The sequence below is a fragment of the Poecilia latipinna genome, unplaced genomic scaffold (assembly GCF_001443285.1).
Source record: "Poecilia latipinna isolate Pla-1442-1.1 unplaced genomic scaffold, P_latipinna-1.0 Scaffold150, whole genome shotgun sequence".
In the NCBI taxonomy this organism is placed as follows: domain Eukaryota; kingdom Metazoa; phylum Chordata; class Actinopteri; order Cyprinodontiformes; family Poeciliidae; genus Poecilia; species Poecilia latipinna.
In genome coordinates this window covers 1,739-17,647 of record NW_015112766.1, presented here as the reverse complement: position 1 = coordinate 17,647, position 15,909 = coordinate 1,739, and the positions used below count along the sequence as shown (strand labels likewise).

The 15,909-nt window shown below is 43.6% G+C and overlaps 1 protein-coding gene across 1 annotated transcript in view; it reads left to right on the top strand.

Annotated features, from left to right (window-relative positions):
- Positions 1–14,613, top strand: part of LOC106945556 (multiple epidermal growth factor-like domains protein 11) — a 67,841-nt gene extending 53,228 nt beyond the window's left edge. The window contains exons 7-9 of the mRNA XM_015029303.1: positions 11,931–12,177; positions 13,631–13,751; positions 14,473–14,613. Coding sequence (XP_014884789.1) covers positions 11,931–12,177; positions 13,631–13,751; positions 14,473–14,613 — 509 coding nt within the window. The remainder of the gene's footprint in view (positions 1–11,930; positions 12,178–13,630; positions 13,752–14,472) is intronic.
- The last annotated feature ends 1,296 nt before the right edge of the window (positions 14,614–15,909 follow it).

Here is a 15,909-nt window from a genome sequence, read left to right as displayed (position 1 = left end):
CCCCTCTGTGTTTGCTCAAAATTAATTTACCAACAAAACTTTTTAATCAAATTTCACCGCAGTCTCCGAAAGACACTAGCTCTGTTTCCGTGGCGACGGGTGGCTGGCCGCCGCTGGGAGGCCCGGTTCTTCCTGCTGGGTGGGAGAAAAACGAGCCTTCAGCGTTTCCTGCCGGTCGGCTGAATTACAGAGCCTGAAATGTCACTGCGGGTGCTTGGAGGATTTTCTGCGGCTTCTCTTTAGGAAATGGTTTTGATTGCAGAGCAACTGATTCCTGAAGCATTTTGGCCCAAATGTCAGAATCTTTTCTGACAATTTAGATGAAAATTTCAGACTGAAGCTGAGAGGAACTTCATCTTGTTTATTATTTCTGCTGGAGTCTTTAAAAAGGTCAGAGGACTGTTTCAATCCCGACTTCCTTCAGAGGCTTCAGCTGCGACCTCTGACCTCTCTCTCCTCAGCAGCAGGAGCTAATCAGAGGTCAGCCAGCAGCGGCACACCTCGGCGTCTAACCGGCAGCAGCACCAAACCAGGAATCAGCCAAACTCTGCGACCGTGTCTGATAAACGAGCTCTGATGACATCACACCAGGCGGCGTCCATTTACACTTTTATTGTTAAATTTGTTGTTTAAAATGTTCCTCTGGAAGCAGCTCAGTGTTCAGATGTTTGTTCATCCTCAGCAGCAGCTGGATGAACTTTGACCTCCTCTGCTTTCCTGGATCTATTTAATTCAGACACATTGGAGGGTTTTCTGGCAGGAACTGCATGTTTAAGGTCACACCACAGTTAGATTCACACTTTGACTAGGCCACACCGCAGCTGGAGCTGCTCTTGAGCTAAAGGTCCCAAACTGATGGCTGGAGCAGGAAGTGAATGATGTGTGGCATTTTGTCCTCTTTAGGCCTACTTCATGCTGTCAGACAGGTTCTGCTTCAGTTAGAGCCGAGACGTTAACACATCCATGTTGATTAATTCCTTACATGGATATTAACACCAGTTTAACATAATTAATCACTTTTTAATGCTTGTTGGGTTTTTTCTGGCTGGAACCTTTGTATTCCTGTGTTTCTGGTACGTCTGTAAATCTGACGCACATCGCTAACAGCTGCTATGGAAACGCTTCTCTGGGGATTAATTTCTGCTTCTAAACAATCTGATTGGACACTGGAAAACATTATTGTTGTGTTCAAGCTGAGCTAAAAGCAGTTAGCCTGTCAGTGAAACTATGCTAGCCTAAATTAGCATCTCCATGCTAAACATGTAGCAGCTAACGCTAATGCCCACATTTCTACAGATGCTCCCTGAATTATCTGAAGTTGCTGGAACTGAGAAGATGAATGGATAGAATAAGACTTCTCTCTGTTCTGATGGCTGAAAAATTTAGCTTCCAAAATGGTTTTTGAATTGAAAATGTTTCATATTTTGTTGATTAAAATGCGACCGAACATGGCCGGGATTCAGAGAAATGTTTTCCATTTCGTCGCTCTGCAGCAGCCACAGACGTTTTTCCCCTAAGTTCAGTTTGCGTTTCTGAAAACAGACCGCTGTTTTCTTATCAAACTCTTCTTCCTCCATCAATCTTCAGAGGAAGACTCAGAGGAAGAGGAGCGAGGAAGGGCCGCCTCGTCACCTCAGAAACCTTTTCATTACCCGTCCTCCTCCTGCTGCTGGGGAGCCCAAACTCATGACGGACACGGCGTTAAGGAAGCTAACGAGTCGACCACTCGGCGCTCGCTCCTCTTCCTCCTCTTCCTCTCCATTTCTTCCTGATTAATTTCCAGAGTGGCTTTCAGATGAAGAGGCCTCTCCTCTCCTCTCCTCTCCTCTCCTCTTCCTCTTCCTCTTCCTCTTCTCCTCTTTGACTTTGAAAATGGACTGGAATTATTCATCAGTCTTCTTTCTCCACTTTACATTTGCTGGGAGAAGAAGAGCGTAAAAATGGCCGCCACCCTGGTTTCTTTCTTCCTTTCTTGCCGTGTTCTTCTCCTGCGGTCGTTTTACACTTGAAGCGGTCTTGACCTCGGTGAAGGGCCGGCGTGTGAGAGCCGCTCTGTTGTCTACTGCCGATGCCCTGCAGCCGGACGGAGAGCCTCTCCAGCCGTGGAATTACGATGACACTCGACTGACCCTTTTATGGACCGCCGTCCTGCAGGACGGGACGCGCTCAGAAACAGAATGAGAGCAAAAGCTTCCCTTTGGATTCAGCTGGAAGCAAAGTTCAGCAGAATTACAGCTGAACGCTGAGCGGCTCGCTGCTTTCATGGATTTATTCTGCAGGTCCGTCTGCTTTTAGCTGTTTGACTTTAAAGATTTACAGCAGCTTTTATTTCAGCTATGAAAACAATCTGCTTGAACTTGATTACTGAAGTACGGAAAATTTAACTCCCAGATCACTGGAAGTAAATTCAGCATAAATCTTTTTAAAGAAAAAGTTTTTCATTATAAAGAAATACAAAAGTGGTAAAATGAGAACGTTTCTCATAAAAACCTTCTAACATGCAAAACCAGCTAAAGAAGAAAGTTAGTCGTTATAGCGAGTCGCAAAACTCAACATGAGAAAGTTTCTCATTAAAACCTGGTTAAAATAAGATACAAAAGCTGCTGAAAAAGAACCTTTCTCTTGTAACTAGAAGCCAAACTCGTCAAACGGAGGAAGAGAGCTGACAGGAAGTAGGCGCTCTTTCAAAGTAAAAGCCTCCATCTTCACATCAACTCTGACAGACTTTCCCTGCTGACAGACTCCATCCCCGCAGCATGATGCTGCCTCCACCATGTTGTACTGTAGGGCTGAGGATGTTGTTCTCTCTGGTCGTTTCAGTTCAGCAGTTCAGGCTCTGATGTTTCCTGATAAACATTCAATCCAGTCTTTCTTGGTTTTAATTAGTTCAGTGATTTTAATATTTTTTCTCATCTGGAGATTCTTTGATCGTTTTTTTCTCTTCAGATATTCTCCCAGTTTCCTTTGTTCTGTTTTTAATTCGTTTTACGATCCAGAAGTTTTTTAGGAAAATGATGGAAACAGAAACTGCCTTAAATCTTCTTCAGTTTCCCATCTTCGTCCTCCTCTGACCGGCTGGATGACACCATCAGGCCGTCACCTCTGCAGACTCTCCGGGCGGGTCGGTGGGAGGACAGCCGCACGCCAGCAGCCATTAGACCTGATCTCGGATTTATGCTCCAAGTTTGCGTAAAAAGAGATCATTAAAATGCAATTACCCAAGAAGAAAGCGCGGGCTGAACGCGTCCGGCGCGCACAGATACCATTAAGTGATGAAGTGAAAGCTTGTCTCATCTCATGCATCATCCCACACCAAAGTTGTTGACGAGCGCTAATGGCGGCAATTATTTAGCGCCAGAAAACACGCAGCGTCCTGAAGCGGCGGCTGCCCGCAGACCTGAGCATTGATTAACGCGCGGCCACTTCCCCCGCTTATTATCTGGACATGAAAATGGCCTCATTAACAGGAAAACCTCCATCACACACACACACACACACACATCAGTGTCACAGTAAACTGACGCCTCACTCCAGGCCTGGCAGCGGGGGAAGTGTGTCATCCATCCCGCTGTCCGGCGGCGCGGCGCGGCGCCATCGACCGTCCGGCTGAAATATGCTGCCTCTAATTACAATTATTAATTGGAAAAAGGAAATCAATGGCTGTGAATTAAACAGCAGCCTGCTTGTTTGCATGTGGGTCATCTGTCTCCTAATAACTCAGCTGCGGTGACACGGTTACCTCCAGCGCCCCTCCCCCACCTGCTGCTGCCTCTCATTGTCGACTCATTCGTCAGCGGCGGCCGGCTGATGGACGCAGCAGGACTTCCTGTAAAGTGGAGCTGGAAATGAAAAAAACATGAAAAATGCAACAAAAGGACAATTCTGATTATAACTCAGCAAAATGAAGCTTCCATAAATAATTTTAATGTTTATGAGTCTCATTTTCTGTCGAGATCAACAATGAGAGGTAATCACCAGCTCAGGATTAATTTAATTATTAATCAACTAAATGCTTTTTACTTCTAATTAACTAAATTATAACGATTGACAAAGAAATACACTAAACATTAAAAATAACAATAATTAGCTGAGTTTCTTGGAAATTTTGCTGCTTAATTTTTTCTTTTTATCCTTCAGTTTCAAACTGGAAGAGAAAAATTTACATAAATCTCTAGATTTATATCTAAGAGAATCTTTATTTTAATCTGTTTTATGTATTTGCAGTTTAAGCTGCTGCATAAAACTCAAAATGAACAAATGAGTTTGATTTCAGCCCCACTCTTCATTAATATCAGGGAGAAACAAGAAATGATGAAAAAGGTGAACATTTTCCATCATTTAACTCTTTAAAAATCAGATTTCCCTCAGTCACCTCCTGATGCCTGACTTGTTCTCTTGTCTTTCTCATTTTGAATACCCTAAAGGGTTTGTGATGCTTCATTTTCTGTCTGATGGAAACAGGAAGTCCAGGTTTAAAGTTTCTAAACACTCTAAAGATGTTGGCGTTAGATTCCACTGCTGCATTAAAAGGTGAATTTGCTGTAATCATTTTCACTCCCATGCATCTGCAGGATGGTTTTTATGTGTTTGTGTCCAGATGTTCACACATCTGTAAGTAAACTGAAGCCAAGCACTAATAAAGAGCCAATGTTTCATTCTTCTGTCTGTCCCTAAAACAGAGCAGCTGGTCGAACAACCTGAGGAACATTAAAGGAAAAAGGAAAAAATATCTTCATTGCACATGAATATTGATAATAGAAGAAGAGCGAACATAAAAGACGTGCGGAGATGCGGCCTTTCAGGGGCCGGGGACGGAGGAGCGTTAATGGTGCTGCAGGGAGCCAAACAGGAAGCTTTAAAGACATGTAATGAATCAATAAGTGCAGGAATAAAAGACATGCATGTAAGAGCAGGAGGACAACCTGAACAATGGCAGCAAAAGTGCAGGTGGAACAAAAAGCTCTAATGCTCAACTTCCAGTCTGTGATTTTAAATCTGGTTTAAAACAATGACGCAGCAGGAGCAGCGGCGATTCATCCACAGTCGTTCAGACGTTAATGTTGCTTAATGCTTCATCCAGACGTTTCAGCGAGAGGCTATCAGCGCTGAAATGAGGCTGGACGCTTTGCAAACTTTAATAAAATCTGGGAAACTTCATTAGCAGTTCTGCTGACGTTCTGCTCTGAACTGGAGGGAAACCTGAACGTCGTTCGTTTTCACCGCCGCCGATCCGTCAACGCTTTTTATACAAAATACATTCCTCAATGTTTGGCTGGATGTGGTTTTTGGCTTTTCCTCTAAGCAGAGATGGAAAAACATTTCCAGAATAAGTTCTGATGTAGCGACCCGACCCGTCTACAGATGGGTCTGTGCCTTACCAGAGGCAGGAAACCACCTGACATGCAGCCTCTACTTCCTGTTTGCTGCAGCTGCTCGATTCGCTCCACATGCAACTAATTCACGTTTTGTTGTTTTTGGTGACATTTTAAAAAGTAAAACATAAAACGTTATGGGAAACTGAAGGATCTGAAAATGATTTAAACAAACAAAAATAAAACCTATTTATTTCTGATAGTTATCAGTCAGTTGTGGAAACTTAATCCAGGATTCAACGCTGGTTGGGAGGAAAAAACATTTCTATCATAAACATGGAGTTTATTTACTTGGAGCTGTGAAGTAAGGAGGAGGATGTGTGGTGCTGTGGGCCTCTGTCTGCTGCTTACATCATCAAACTCCAGAACATTAGAAATAAATAATTAGCTTTAAAATGAGTCGTTTCTGACCCAAATCCCAGCAGGTTCCAGTGATCCTGCTTCTGGGATTAAACCTGAGGCTGGATTAAAACTTACAGCAGCAGGTTTTTATTTTACATTCAGTTTAAAATCTAAAACATTTATTCTGTTGATGTGTTTGTTTTCAGCTCCAGATGTTTTGGGGCCATTTCTGGCTCCTGGACGTTTGTCCAGTAAAACAAATGAAACCTTTTCTTTCCTTTCATCTCATGGCTGAAAGATGAGAGAAATCCATTAAACAGGTTCAGCAGCGATTTAATGACGGCATCAATTCTCCCTGCACATCACCAAGAACAATTCAAACCAGTAAAATACGAGCAATAACTTTAATAAAAACTTTATATTGTGACTCAGTGAAGTTAAAAAATGTCAAACTGGCTGAAAACTGGACGTTCCTCCAAACGCTCTGCCTCTTCTGAAGTGAGTTTGGTGGAATGAGCAAAGAGCTGCTTTTATTTCACTTATTCTGCTTGAACAAATCAGCAAATGAAGCAAAGAGGAGAAAACAGCTGCAGAACATGAGACAGATTCACATGGAGAATCAGTAAGTAGGTCTCCCTGTCAGACTGCAGATAAATCACTGAACCCATCGGCCAGAGCCTGTTTACATCCAGAAACTACGCAGCGCAGAAGGACCAGGAAATTCACCTTCATCCAAACTGTTGACATCATTTTTCTGCTGAGTTGATTGAAAAATGTGACTAAACATCTACAGGTGAAATGTTTCTCACCAAGCAGATCCACCGACTGGAGGGTCCAAAACAGCAGAACAAAACCTGCTGTAGGTAAAAAAGTTTATGAAATGAGAAATACCTCTAATTAAAATTAAATCAGTTCTAACTACAAAGGATAAAGAAATACACCAGATGTTAAAAATGATGTTAACTGCCAGATTTTTGCAGCTCATTTTTTCATTTTTATTCTTCAGCTTCAAACTGAAGGAAACAAATCAAATAAACCTAAATTTATATCCAAGAGATTTTTTTAATACGTTTTTGTACTTAAAGCTGCTGCAGTTTTTGACATAAAGCTGAAAATGAACTAATGAGGTAGATTTCACCCCAGATGCTCATTAATCAGGAAAGAAACAAGAAATGCACCAAAATTTCACTCTTAAAAAATCTGCTTTTGATTTAATTACATTTATTTAAGTTAATCCTGGTTCTGTATGGAGGACCAGAACTGACATGATTAAAAATAAAGCTGAAAATTTTTTTCTGCTACTCTTGAGGCTCAAATTCTGACGTTTTGCTGAAGTCTAATTATTTCTGCATTTGCTCCTCCTACTAATTGAACCCGAACGCAGTCAGACTTCTGTGTGAACGGTTCCGACCCAAAGCGACCCTAGAAGAAGAACATAGCCGTCCCACAGTGGCAGTAAAGATGGCCGCCGTCTCTGAAGCTGTTGAGAGCAACAGCAGATGAAGAAGCTGATAAACAGAAAGCTAACAGCAAACAACCTTTAGTGGAGCTGCAGCTTCTGACCCGGTTCTGACCCAGTCCAGTTTGGGTGTGGAATCGGACCAGGACGTTGGGATGTGATGCGTTCACTGACTCAGTCTGCTTTCATCACTTCACTATGATCATTTTCAGATGTTGTTTGCGTCCATGTCTCACGTGAACGATGGAAAAGTGGGATAAAATGCGACCTGAGCGTTCAGCCTGCAGACGCTTTGAAAACTATCGGATTTAGTTCCGATAGATCTGGAAGCAGCTCAGATCGTGAAAAGATCAGACTGCGGTGAAAAAGTCGGATCTGAGTGTGAATGTAGCCTGATGCACACTTCCAGAGTGTCAAGTTTCCACAAAAAGAAACGGACGGATCACCTGAAGAATCAGGTGAACCAGCACACAGCCCTGTGGTACGCCTCAGGGAACAGCATGTCATTTAGCACCGACAGCAGAATGAAACCTGAACGCTGCTGTCTGGATTTGCTCCATCTGGTTGATCTGAACCTGCGGGTTTGATTCCGGCTCCTGGCTGAAGAGTCGTCAGGCTGGACGCTGAGCCCGTGAAACGGTGTGAAGTGGCTTTGAGTCGCTGCATGAGGAGAGCTGAGTGATATTAGTTGGTTCGTCGTTCTCCAGCGGTTTTCTGATTAAAAGCGAGCAGCAGCAGCTTCCTCTGGGCTCCTCCTTATCAAACTGCATTACGTCCAGATTCAGCCTTCAGAGCAGCAGTCGTGATGGGATGGATCAGCACCAAACAGGATCATCACTTTGCCTTAAATCCTGCTGACTGGGACTTTAAGCAGGAATTAGTTTCAGTTTGTTTCTGTACAAACAACAAAGCGGCAGTTTTAATTTCTTGAGGTGTCCTCCAGTCGTTCCTCTCTAAGCTGCTAAAGTCTCCTTCCTGCAGGGGAAGCAGAACGCTGTGACTCGTTTTAAACCTGGATTTACCTGAAATCGGCTCCGACTCGTCCTGGACTTCATTTCTCCTTCTGTGAACCTTTAAGTCTCTAATTGTCTTCAGTTCGTCCTGCTGAGTCGATTATTCACCTTCATGGCTGCTTTCCTTTCATTCCTCCTCCTTAAAGCAGTCCTTCTCCTCCTCTGGGTTTTGTTTTTTCTGCGTTGCCGTGTATCAGACGTTGATGAGTCAGAGCCGTAATGACCTGTAATTGCTGGTCGGTTTCAGCCTCCTGTCGGCCGACTCGCCGCTGTTTGTAAAGAAAAACGTTCCTCATGGTTTAAAGGTTTAAATCCGTGGGATGGTGACCGCCCAGCAGGCAGAAGTGCTGATGATTACAAGCTTCCTGAACACATTTTATTTCCTCCAAACATGCAGTGAAACCATCGAGTAAAGAGTTACAACGTCTGACGCCGCTTCAGAAACCAGCAGCTGAGTTATCACTTCCTGTCTGGTTTATCAGGCCGACATGGAGGAACTTCCACCGCTGCTTCAGGCCAGTCTGAGCTCTGCACTTTGACTAGGCCATTGTATCTGTTGTATTGTTGTTATAGACATCAGTCTCATTCAGGTGGATTAAAGACAAAATGTGCAGCAAAAACACATGAATGATGCAAACTCCATAAAACACAAACATAAAAAATGAATACAAACAGAAAATGTTGCAACTGCAGGACATGGAAGCAAAAAGAAAAATAATTTCCTTAGAAAATAATGGTCCAATCAGTTGTGATTGCACCATTTGGTATGTTTTGTTTGTGTCATGTGTAGGTTTCAGTGCCTCTCGGGTGTGATGCTCATGCTTCTCTGATGCTGGAAAACTTTTATCCTCTCATTAGTGGCGCGTCTTTGACGTCCAGCCTGGAAGGGCTAAGATGCGTTCACTGACCAGAGGAAAATGAGACTTCTGAGTCACGGTTGGGTCAAAACCAGCTGGATTCCAGCTTCTTTCTGTCTGCGTGCCTCTCTCCAGTTATTTTACTGTAAATGTAGTTATTTTACGCGGCTCCTCTGTTGGAGACGCGTTCTGGTCTCTGCGGCGTTTTTCTCAGAAAGCAGAGAGAATCAGCAGCTTGTGGGTTTATTATTGGCGCTGAGAGGTGAGAGCCGCTGTGGACAAACCTCCAATTGATCCTGCAGCAGTTGGCCTTTGCCAGCTCATATTATGCTGCTCTTAATTTAGTGCAGAAAGTTCTCCTTAGTGCCAGCGAGCTACTCTTGATCAAAGTCATTAGTCACTTGATTTGGACTCTTTGCTGCTGAATAATTGAGGCGGTGTGAGGATAAAGGATTTGACTGTGCCGGCTCACTAGTTAGAGGAAGTGAGCAGAAACTCTGAGTCTTAGAGAGAAAGACGGGAGGAGGGAAACGGCGGACAGGAGGAAGTAAATTAGGGAAAGATTGAAAAGGAGGAGAGTGTTGATGTGATGAATGCGTTGTCTGCTCTGTCCACCACAGCCCTGATGAAACATTTAGCGCTGGAATATCTGTGAAAGTGCCACCCATGACTCCAGAAAAAAGCCATCGCCTCCATTTATCCTCCCGCTGGTCGCAACGTTTCCCGGGTTTTCCTCCTAACAAATGGCCGTTCACTCAGAGTCCCTCCGCTCAGCCTATCATCATACATCAAACACAGAAGTGCCTTTCTCAGATAAAACACAATAATATGTTTTTTCCGTCCCATTAGCTTCCCATCAGGTTCTGGAATATTTCCACGATTCATCACCTTACTGTACGACTTCTGTAAAGTAAATATTGGGAGCAGCTTGGAGGAAAGGCTTCTCCTGAAAAGCATCCCATCACCAAACTGAGAGCAGAAAAACGCGAGTGTTTTATGAATGAAGCTGCCACTTCCTGCCTCCGCCCCTCAGATCTCGGATAAGAAACATGTTTCTCATCTTTCTTCTCCTCGATTCGTCTCCTCTCTACAAATCTGAGGAGTCTGTTCGCTGCGGCGTTCGTCTGTGAAGCCGATAAGAGTCTAAATCTGCGTCTGTCCTCATGTCTGAGAGCCAGAGAGTGAGTGAAGATCTGATGCAGATCCTCCGGAGCTGCATGTCGAACAGTTTGTTTCCACTCGGCTCTGCTTCAGCTTCGGCCAGCAGAATAAACCTCCTGTTGCTTCCAGCTTAATCTAAAATAACCTGCTGCTGCTCATCTGAGGAAGAGGAGGAATTTCCACCCAGGATGAAGGAACAATCAGAGATTTGGAGCAGGCGGTTCCTCCTCAGCAGCAGAGGTCACATTTAATTCTCCCAGATGATTCCTTCAGTCTGCAGCTAATTCAAACCTGAATGCTAAACACGGAGACGTTTGTCCTCTTTAACATCGGAGGGAATGTGGAGCGAATGCTCAAGCAGGTCCAGACAGCTGTCATCATGTTGGACATGAAACGAATTTTACTCATTTCACGAGGCAGACCAGGCTGATCTGGGTTTTCAGATTCAGAAAGAAAACTTTGAATTTATTTAGAGTTTTGTTCCACTTTTTGAGGATTTTTGCAACACATCTGATGAAATGAGCCATTCTGAAGGGATCGTTATAGATCACTGATAAAGCCACTAAGATAAAAAAATCACCCTATGGGTGACTGTAAAGTCACCCATAGGGCCATAAAGGTCACTAATGTAGCATTTAATTCACTCATAGGGCATTTAAAGTCAACAATGTGGCTACTAAAGTAATGAATTTGGCCCCTAACATTTTGGCTAAGGTCACATATTAAGGTCATTAAGGTCACTAATATGGCTCCAAGGTCACATAGGCCCATTAAGGTTTAATATGACCCTGAAAGTCCTTCATAGGGCCGTTTAGATCTGGCCCCCAAAGGCCACATGGGGCTGCCAAGGTCACTGGGGGTCACTGGTCCTGCTCTGCTCAGCTCAGTGTTTGGGTTTTTGTCGCTTGACCATCTGAACTTTGCTAACAGTGCCATCTGGACCTGTTACTGTAATTCTTCTGACTTAATTTTGTTCTGATATTTGTCATCGTGATCAGAACCTCAGACGGTTCTGGATCAGAGGAGAAACTTCTCAGTGGCGGAGCCAACAGGTGACATCTGGACATTTTCCAGAAGGACCTCAGCGGAGAAGCCGTCAGACATACATGGAAATATTTCTGCTGTTTATGATGCAAACATCCATAAACAACCAATTAGCAGAGATGCATTTAAGTGAGCAGCTCCCACCTCCCCGTTCCATTTTAATCTCCTTCATGACATGAAAACAATTTGTCTCCCACTGAAATCATCAGCTGTAATAATTAACCAAATTCCTTTATGAAATATTAATTGAGAGCAAGGAAATGTGTGTAGAAGATTTAAACGGAGCTCAGCTTGATTAGAAGCTGAGCTAAAAACCTCACAGTGTGAAGATTTGTCACAAACCTGCAGAAAACCAACATCACAACTTCACTGTGTTTTCATTTAACTGCCAACGTTAAGATTTACACAGAGAACAAACCTGTTTTTAGACCAAACTGCCAAAATATTATCAAAACTCAGATTATTTATAATTCTCAAACTATAAACATTGAACTTTCTGTTACAAATAAACTAAATCAAAGATAAAGAATCAACAGTTTTCTTAATATCCTGCTGCATTTTGATTTTCCAAAATGTAAATAATATTTACTTTCTGAACTAAAACATTTACAATTAAAATTCTCCATCTGTTTTGCAGTGATCTTTTCTCTCCCAGTTTTTACCTCTTCCCGCCTCTCTTCAGGCTGTGAGAGCGACTTCTGGGGCCCCCACTGCACCAACCGCTGCCAGTGCCGCAACGGGGCCAAATGCAACCCGATAACGGGGGCCTGCGTCTGCACCGACGGCTTCCAGGGCTGGCGCTGCGAGGAGCACTGCCACCACAACCTCTACGGCAAAGACTGCATGCAGGAGTGCCAGTGCCTCAACGGCGCCACCTGCCACCACCAGAGCGGGGAGTGCCTCTGCGCGCCTGGCTACACTGGCAGCTTGTGAGTGGCTCCACCAGAACAAAACGCACAATAAGTCACCAAATAAATACGTCTGTTAGCTTGTAAATCACTGAAATACGTTAAAGACCTGCTGCTGCTGCTGATGGATCAGTTCTCCACTCAGGTTTTCTGGTTCCGGTCAGTCAGGGAGGATTCAGCTTCTATGCACCACAAATCTGGAACAAACTCCCAGAAAACTGCAAAACAGTCGAAACACCAACTGCATTTCAGTCACCATAACGACCGAACTGGAATCACAAAAATAAATATACTTAATGGAAACACAGCAATTTAAAATAAACTCTGTTTTTGTTTGATAAGAAGTTTTTTGTGCTCATCTTGGGTTTGAGTTTGCAGATGGATCAAAATATAGACAGGAGCTGGGAGCATGGGTCGTGCTGAATCTTCTTTAAAGATTAAACTAAAAATCACAGGGAGTTCAGGGAGCCAGAGGAGAACAAAAAACACCAGAAAAGCACAAAGAGCAAATAAAAAAAAATAAACAAACTAGAATCAGCATAAGAAGAACAGAACAAAGGTAAAACAGAAACAAGGCTGACTTAATCAAAAAAAGCAACGATGAAACAGAATAATAATGAAACTGGAAACAATCAAAACATCAAAACAACTCAGAATAACCCAGGATGTGACGTCGTTAAGATGTTTTTTTTCTGTATCAGAATTACCTTGTGTTACCAAACTGCAATGGAATCTGCAGTTTGCAGTCATGTGATCAGCCGCTGGATGTTACTACTGCCAGAAATGACAAAGAAGACAACAGGAAGTAGTTGGAGGATGATGGCGTTGTGTTTTTTTAATGGATTATTGCACAAACAAACTTATTCATGTATTTTAATAGCATTTTTTTTATCTAATGGAAAAACATCAAATGCATTTTTTTTACATTAGTGGAATATTGACAAAGTTTTAGCGTATTAGTAATGGAAACGCAGCGACTGAGTTCCTTTAAATCTAAGCTAAAAACCCACAGCTGCCTTTGATTAACAATAACTGGAACATGGATCAATATGTTTGATGATAAAATGTAATGTTTGTTGCTGGTTTCACAGTTGGTGACTTGTAAGATGTAAAACACTTTTTGAAATGTTCCATAAAAATAGACTTTGATTAAAAATTACTGCAGAATTGAGAAGAAAGTGAATCTGGAAGATTTTTTTCTAGATTTTTAACAATTTTTTTGCCACATTGAGACATTAATTTGTGTCTTCAATCAACTTTTCCCCAGGAATACAATATATGATGAAGATATGGGAAGGAATTTATGCTAATTTTCAGATCGTAACTCAGTGAGGTTCAGTAGGGGGAAGGTTTTCTCCTGCTGTCTTTTGCTGCTGAAATATGCAAATAAAGATTTCTGTGTGAGCGGATGAAGTCAGCATCTTTCCCCGCCTGTGTTGCTGCAGATGAAGATGTTTCTGTTTGTCTCCTGCAGCTGTGAGGAGCCCTGTCCTCCAGGTCAACACGGCTCCATGTGCGAACAGCGCTGCTCCTGTCAGAACGGAGGAACCTGCCATCACGTCACCGGGGAGTGTCACTGCCCGCCCGGCTGGATGGTATGGCCCCGCACGCCGCCGCCCCGCTGCAGACCATCAGAAACATTCTCACTGCACCAGACAGAGGAAATCAGAGCAACACGAAACAGTATGGAACACCTTTAGTGTCACAGTACAACTAAAACACCATCCGTTCTGTAGACCTGGGCTAAGATTACCAGCAGTGTTTTATTTACCAGAATGTAAACATGCAGCAGCAGAGAAGAAGAAGCTCAGTCCTACAGCAGAAAGTGCCTGACCTGAACCAGCATGGCTGCTTCAACGGCCGGAGGAGAACTCTGCTTCCCTCCAGAAACAAGATGGTGGATAGCAGGAGTTAGCTTACCAGAACTGCATCTGGATGCTTTGCAACCATGTGCCAAGCACGGTGGTGGAGGTATGATGGTTTGGGAACCTGGAAGCCTTGCAGTCACGGATTGGACCAGGATCTCCTCAAAGTTTTCTAGAGTCAGATGTGGATCCATCTGTCCAACAGCTGAAGCTCGATCCGTTTAACAATGACTTACACAGAAACAAGTCATTTAAGCTGCCAAATCATTAGTGACTTTGGTGAAATATCACCGGTCAGCAGAGGTTTGACTCAAATTATGAATACATCCAGTACATATAAAATACTTTATTTTACAATAAATGTGCACAGAGTAGAACATGTGAACCAGCCTTGCTGATATGTGAGTGAACATGTGAGTTTGTTCTGACCCGCTCCTGCCTCCCTCCTCAGGGTCCGGTGTGCGCCCAGCCGTGCCCCTTCGGCTGGTTCGGCATCAACTGCTCCGAGGAGTGCACGTGTCGGAACGGAGGCCTGTGTGACCACATCAGCGGCGTCTGTCAGTGCACCGCCGGCTACATCGGAGAGAGGTGAGCTAACCCCTCTCCAGCGCCGCTCAGCGCCACTGGCATCACAAAAACATCACATTTTTACCTGCGCCACAAAATAGGAGCATCCAAAATGCAGTGGTGGGTCTGCCAACTAAAGAGATAGATGCTAATGCTAAACCGCTACACCATCATGGTACTTAGGGGAAGCTAATGCTAAACACTAACTTCATCTCTGCTTGAAACACTGCAGCCCTTAAGCAACAATTTAACTTTGACACAATAATTACATGTTCTGTTTTACCCTCAGCTATTGGATTTGTTTATATCTTTTTCTCTGCTGTCTGTGTTTAATTTAGCTCATTTATGAATTTATTCATTTTAGAATTTGTCTAAATTAAGGGAAGTTAAGTTTGCTAAACATTTTCAAAGTTAGCTAGACTGCTAAAGGGAAATTAGCCCTGCTATTAGTGTGTTAGCGGATTAGCGGATGCCCCCCTGCTGCCAGTACATATTTTTTCACCACTGCCTCTTTGTTACATAAAGTAGGAAGAAGACGTGTAAATCAGTGTCGATGCGAAGCTTAACGAGGGGTGTATCCATTTGCCTTATTAAAAAAGAAAAGGTAATCCATTTTGTAAATTCTTCTAGATTGAATTTTTTGTCTCAGCAATAAAAGCTGGAACTGGTTCAGTCTTTTCTTCACTGAAGCCATTTTAGCAGAATTTGGTTCACCAAAGTCTGCTTTGGAGTGGAAGTCAGATATGAGTGACTTTGTTTGGGATGAAATGTCTGTAATAATTAAAAATAAAACGTCTCCATCTGCATCAGGACGTAGGAAGTCGGCCTGGGGGCTATAAATGGCCCCCGCCCCCCAGCTTGGACACCCCAGCTTTAACCCTTCCATCCTGTGGCCTCCATCTCCCCCCCTCCACCCGTCATTATTCTCATTCAAGCCAAATTACCTCCATCCATCCAGGCTCAGACAGCTGAATTAGCCTACATGGAATAATTCCCAGACTGCTTCTCTTCCTCTCGTCCGCGTTCTAATGGAATTAGCCCAGATAAGAGTCGGCGTGATTTAAACGTGACGCCCAACAGAAGTCCTCACTGCGCTGCTTTAATTGAGTGATTTGTCTGTTTCTTAATGGTTTCTGCTGCTGGACGTGTGAGGAATGCAGCAGGCCGGACTCGGCTGCCTCCATCAGCCGCTCAGAAACTCTGCCGCCTTTGGGGCCGAGGGTTTAACGCCGAGCCTGCCGACCTCCTGAGAGGCCGCCGCCGCCGCCGCCGCCGCCGCCGCGCTGGTTTTATTGCTCAACAGCAGCCTCATTAATCTGTC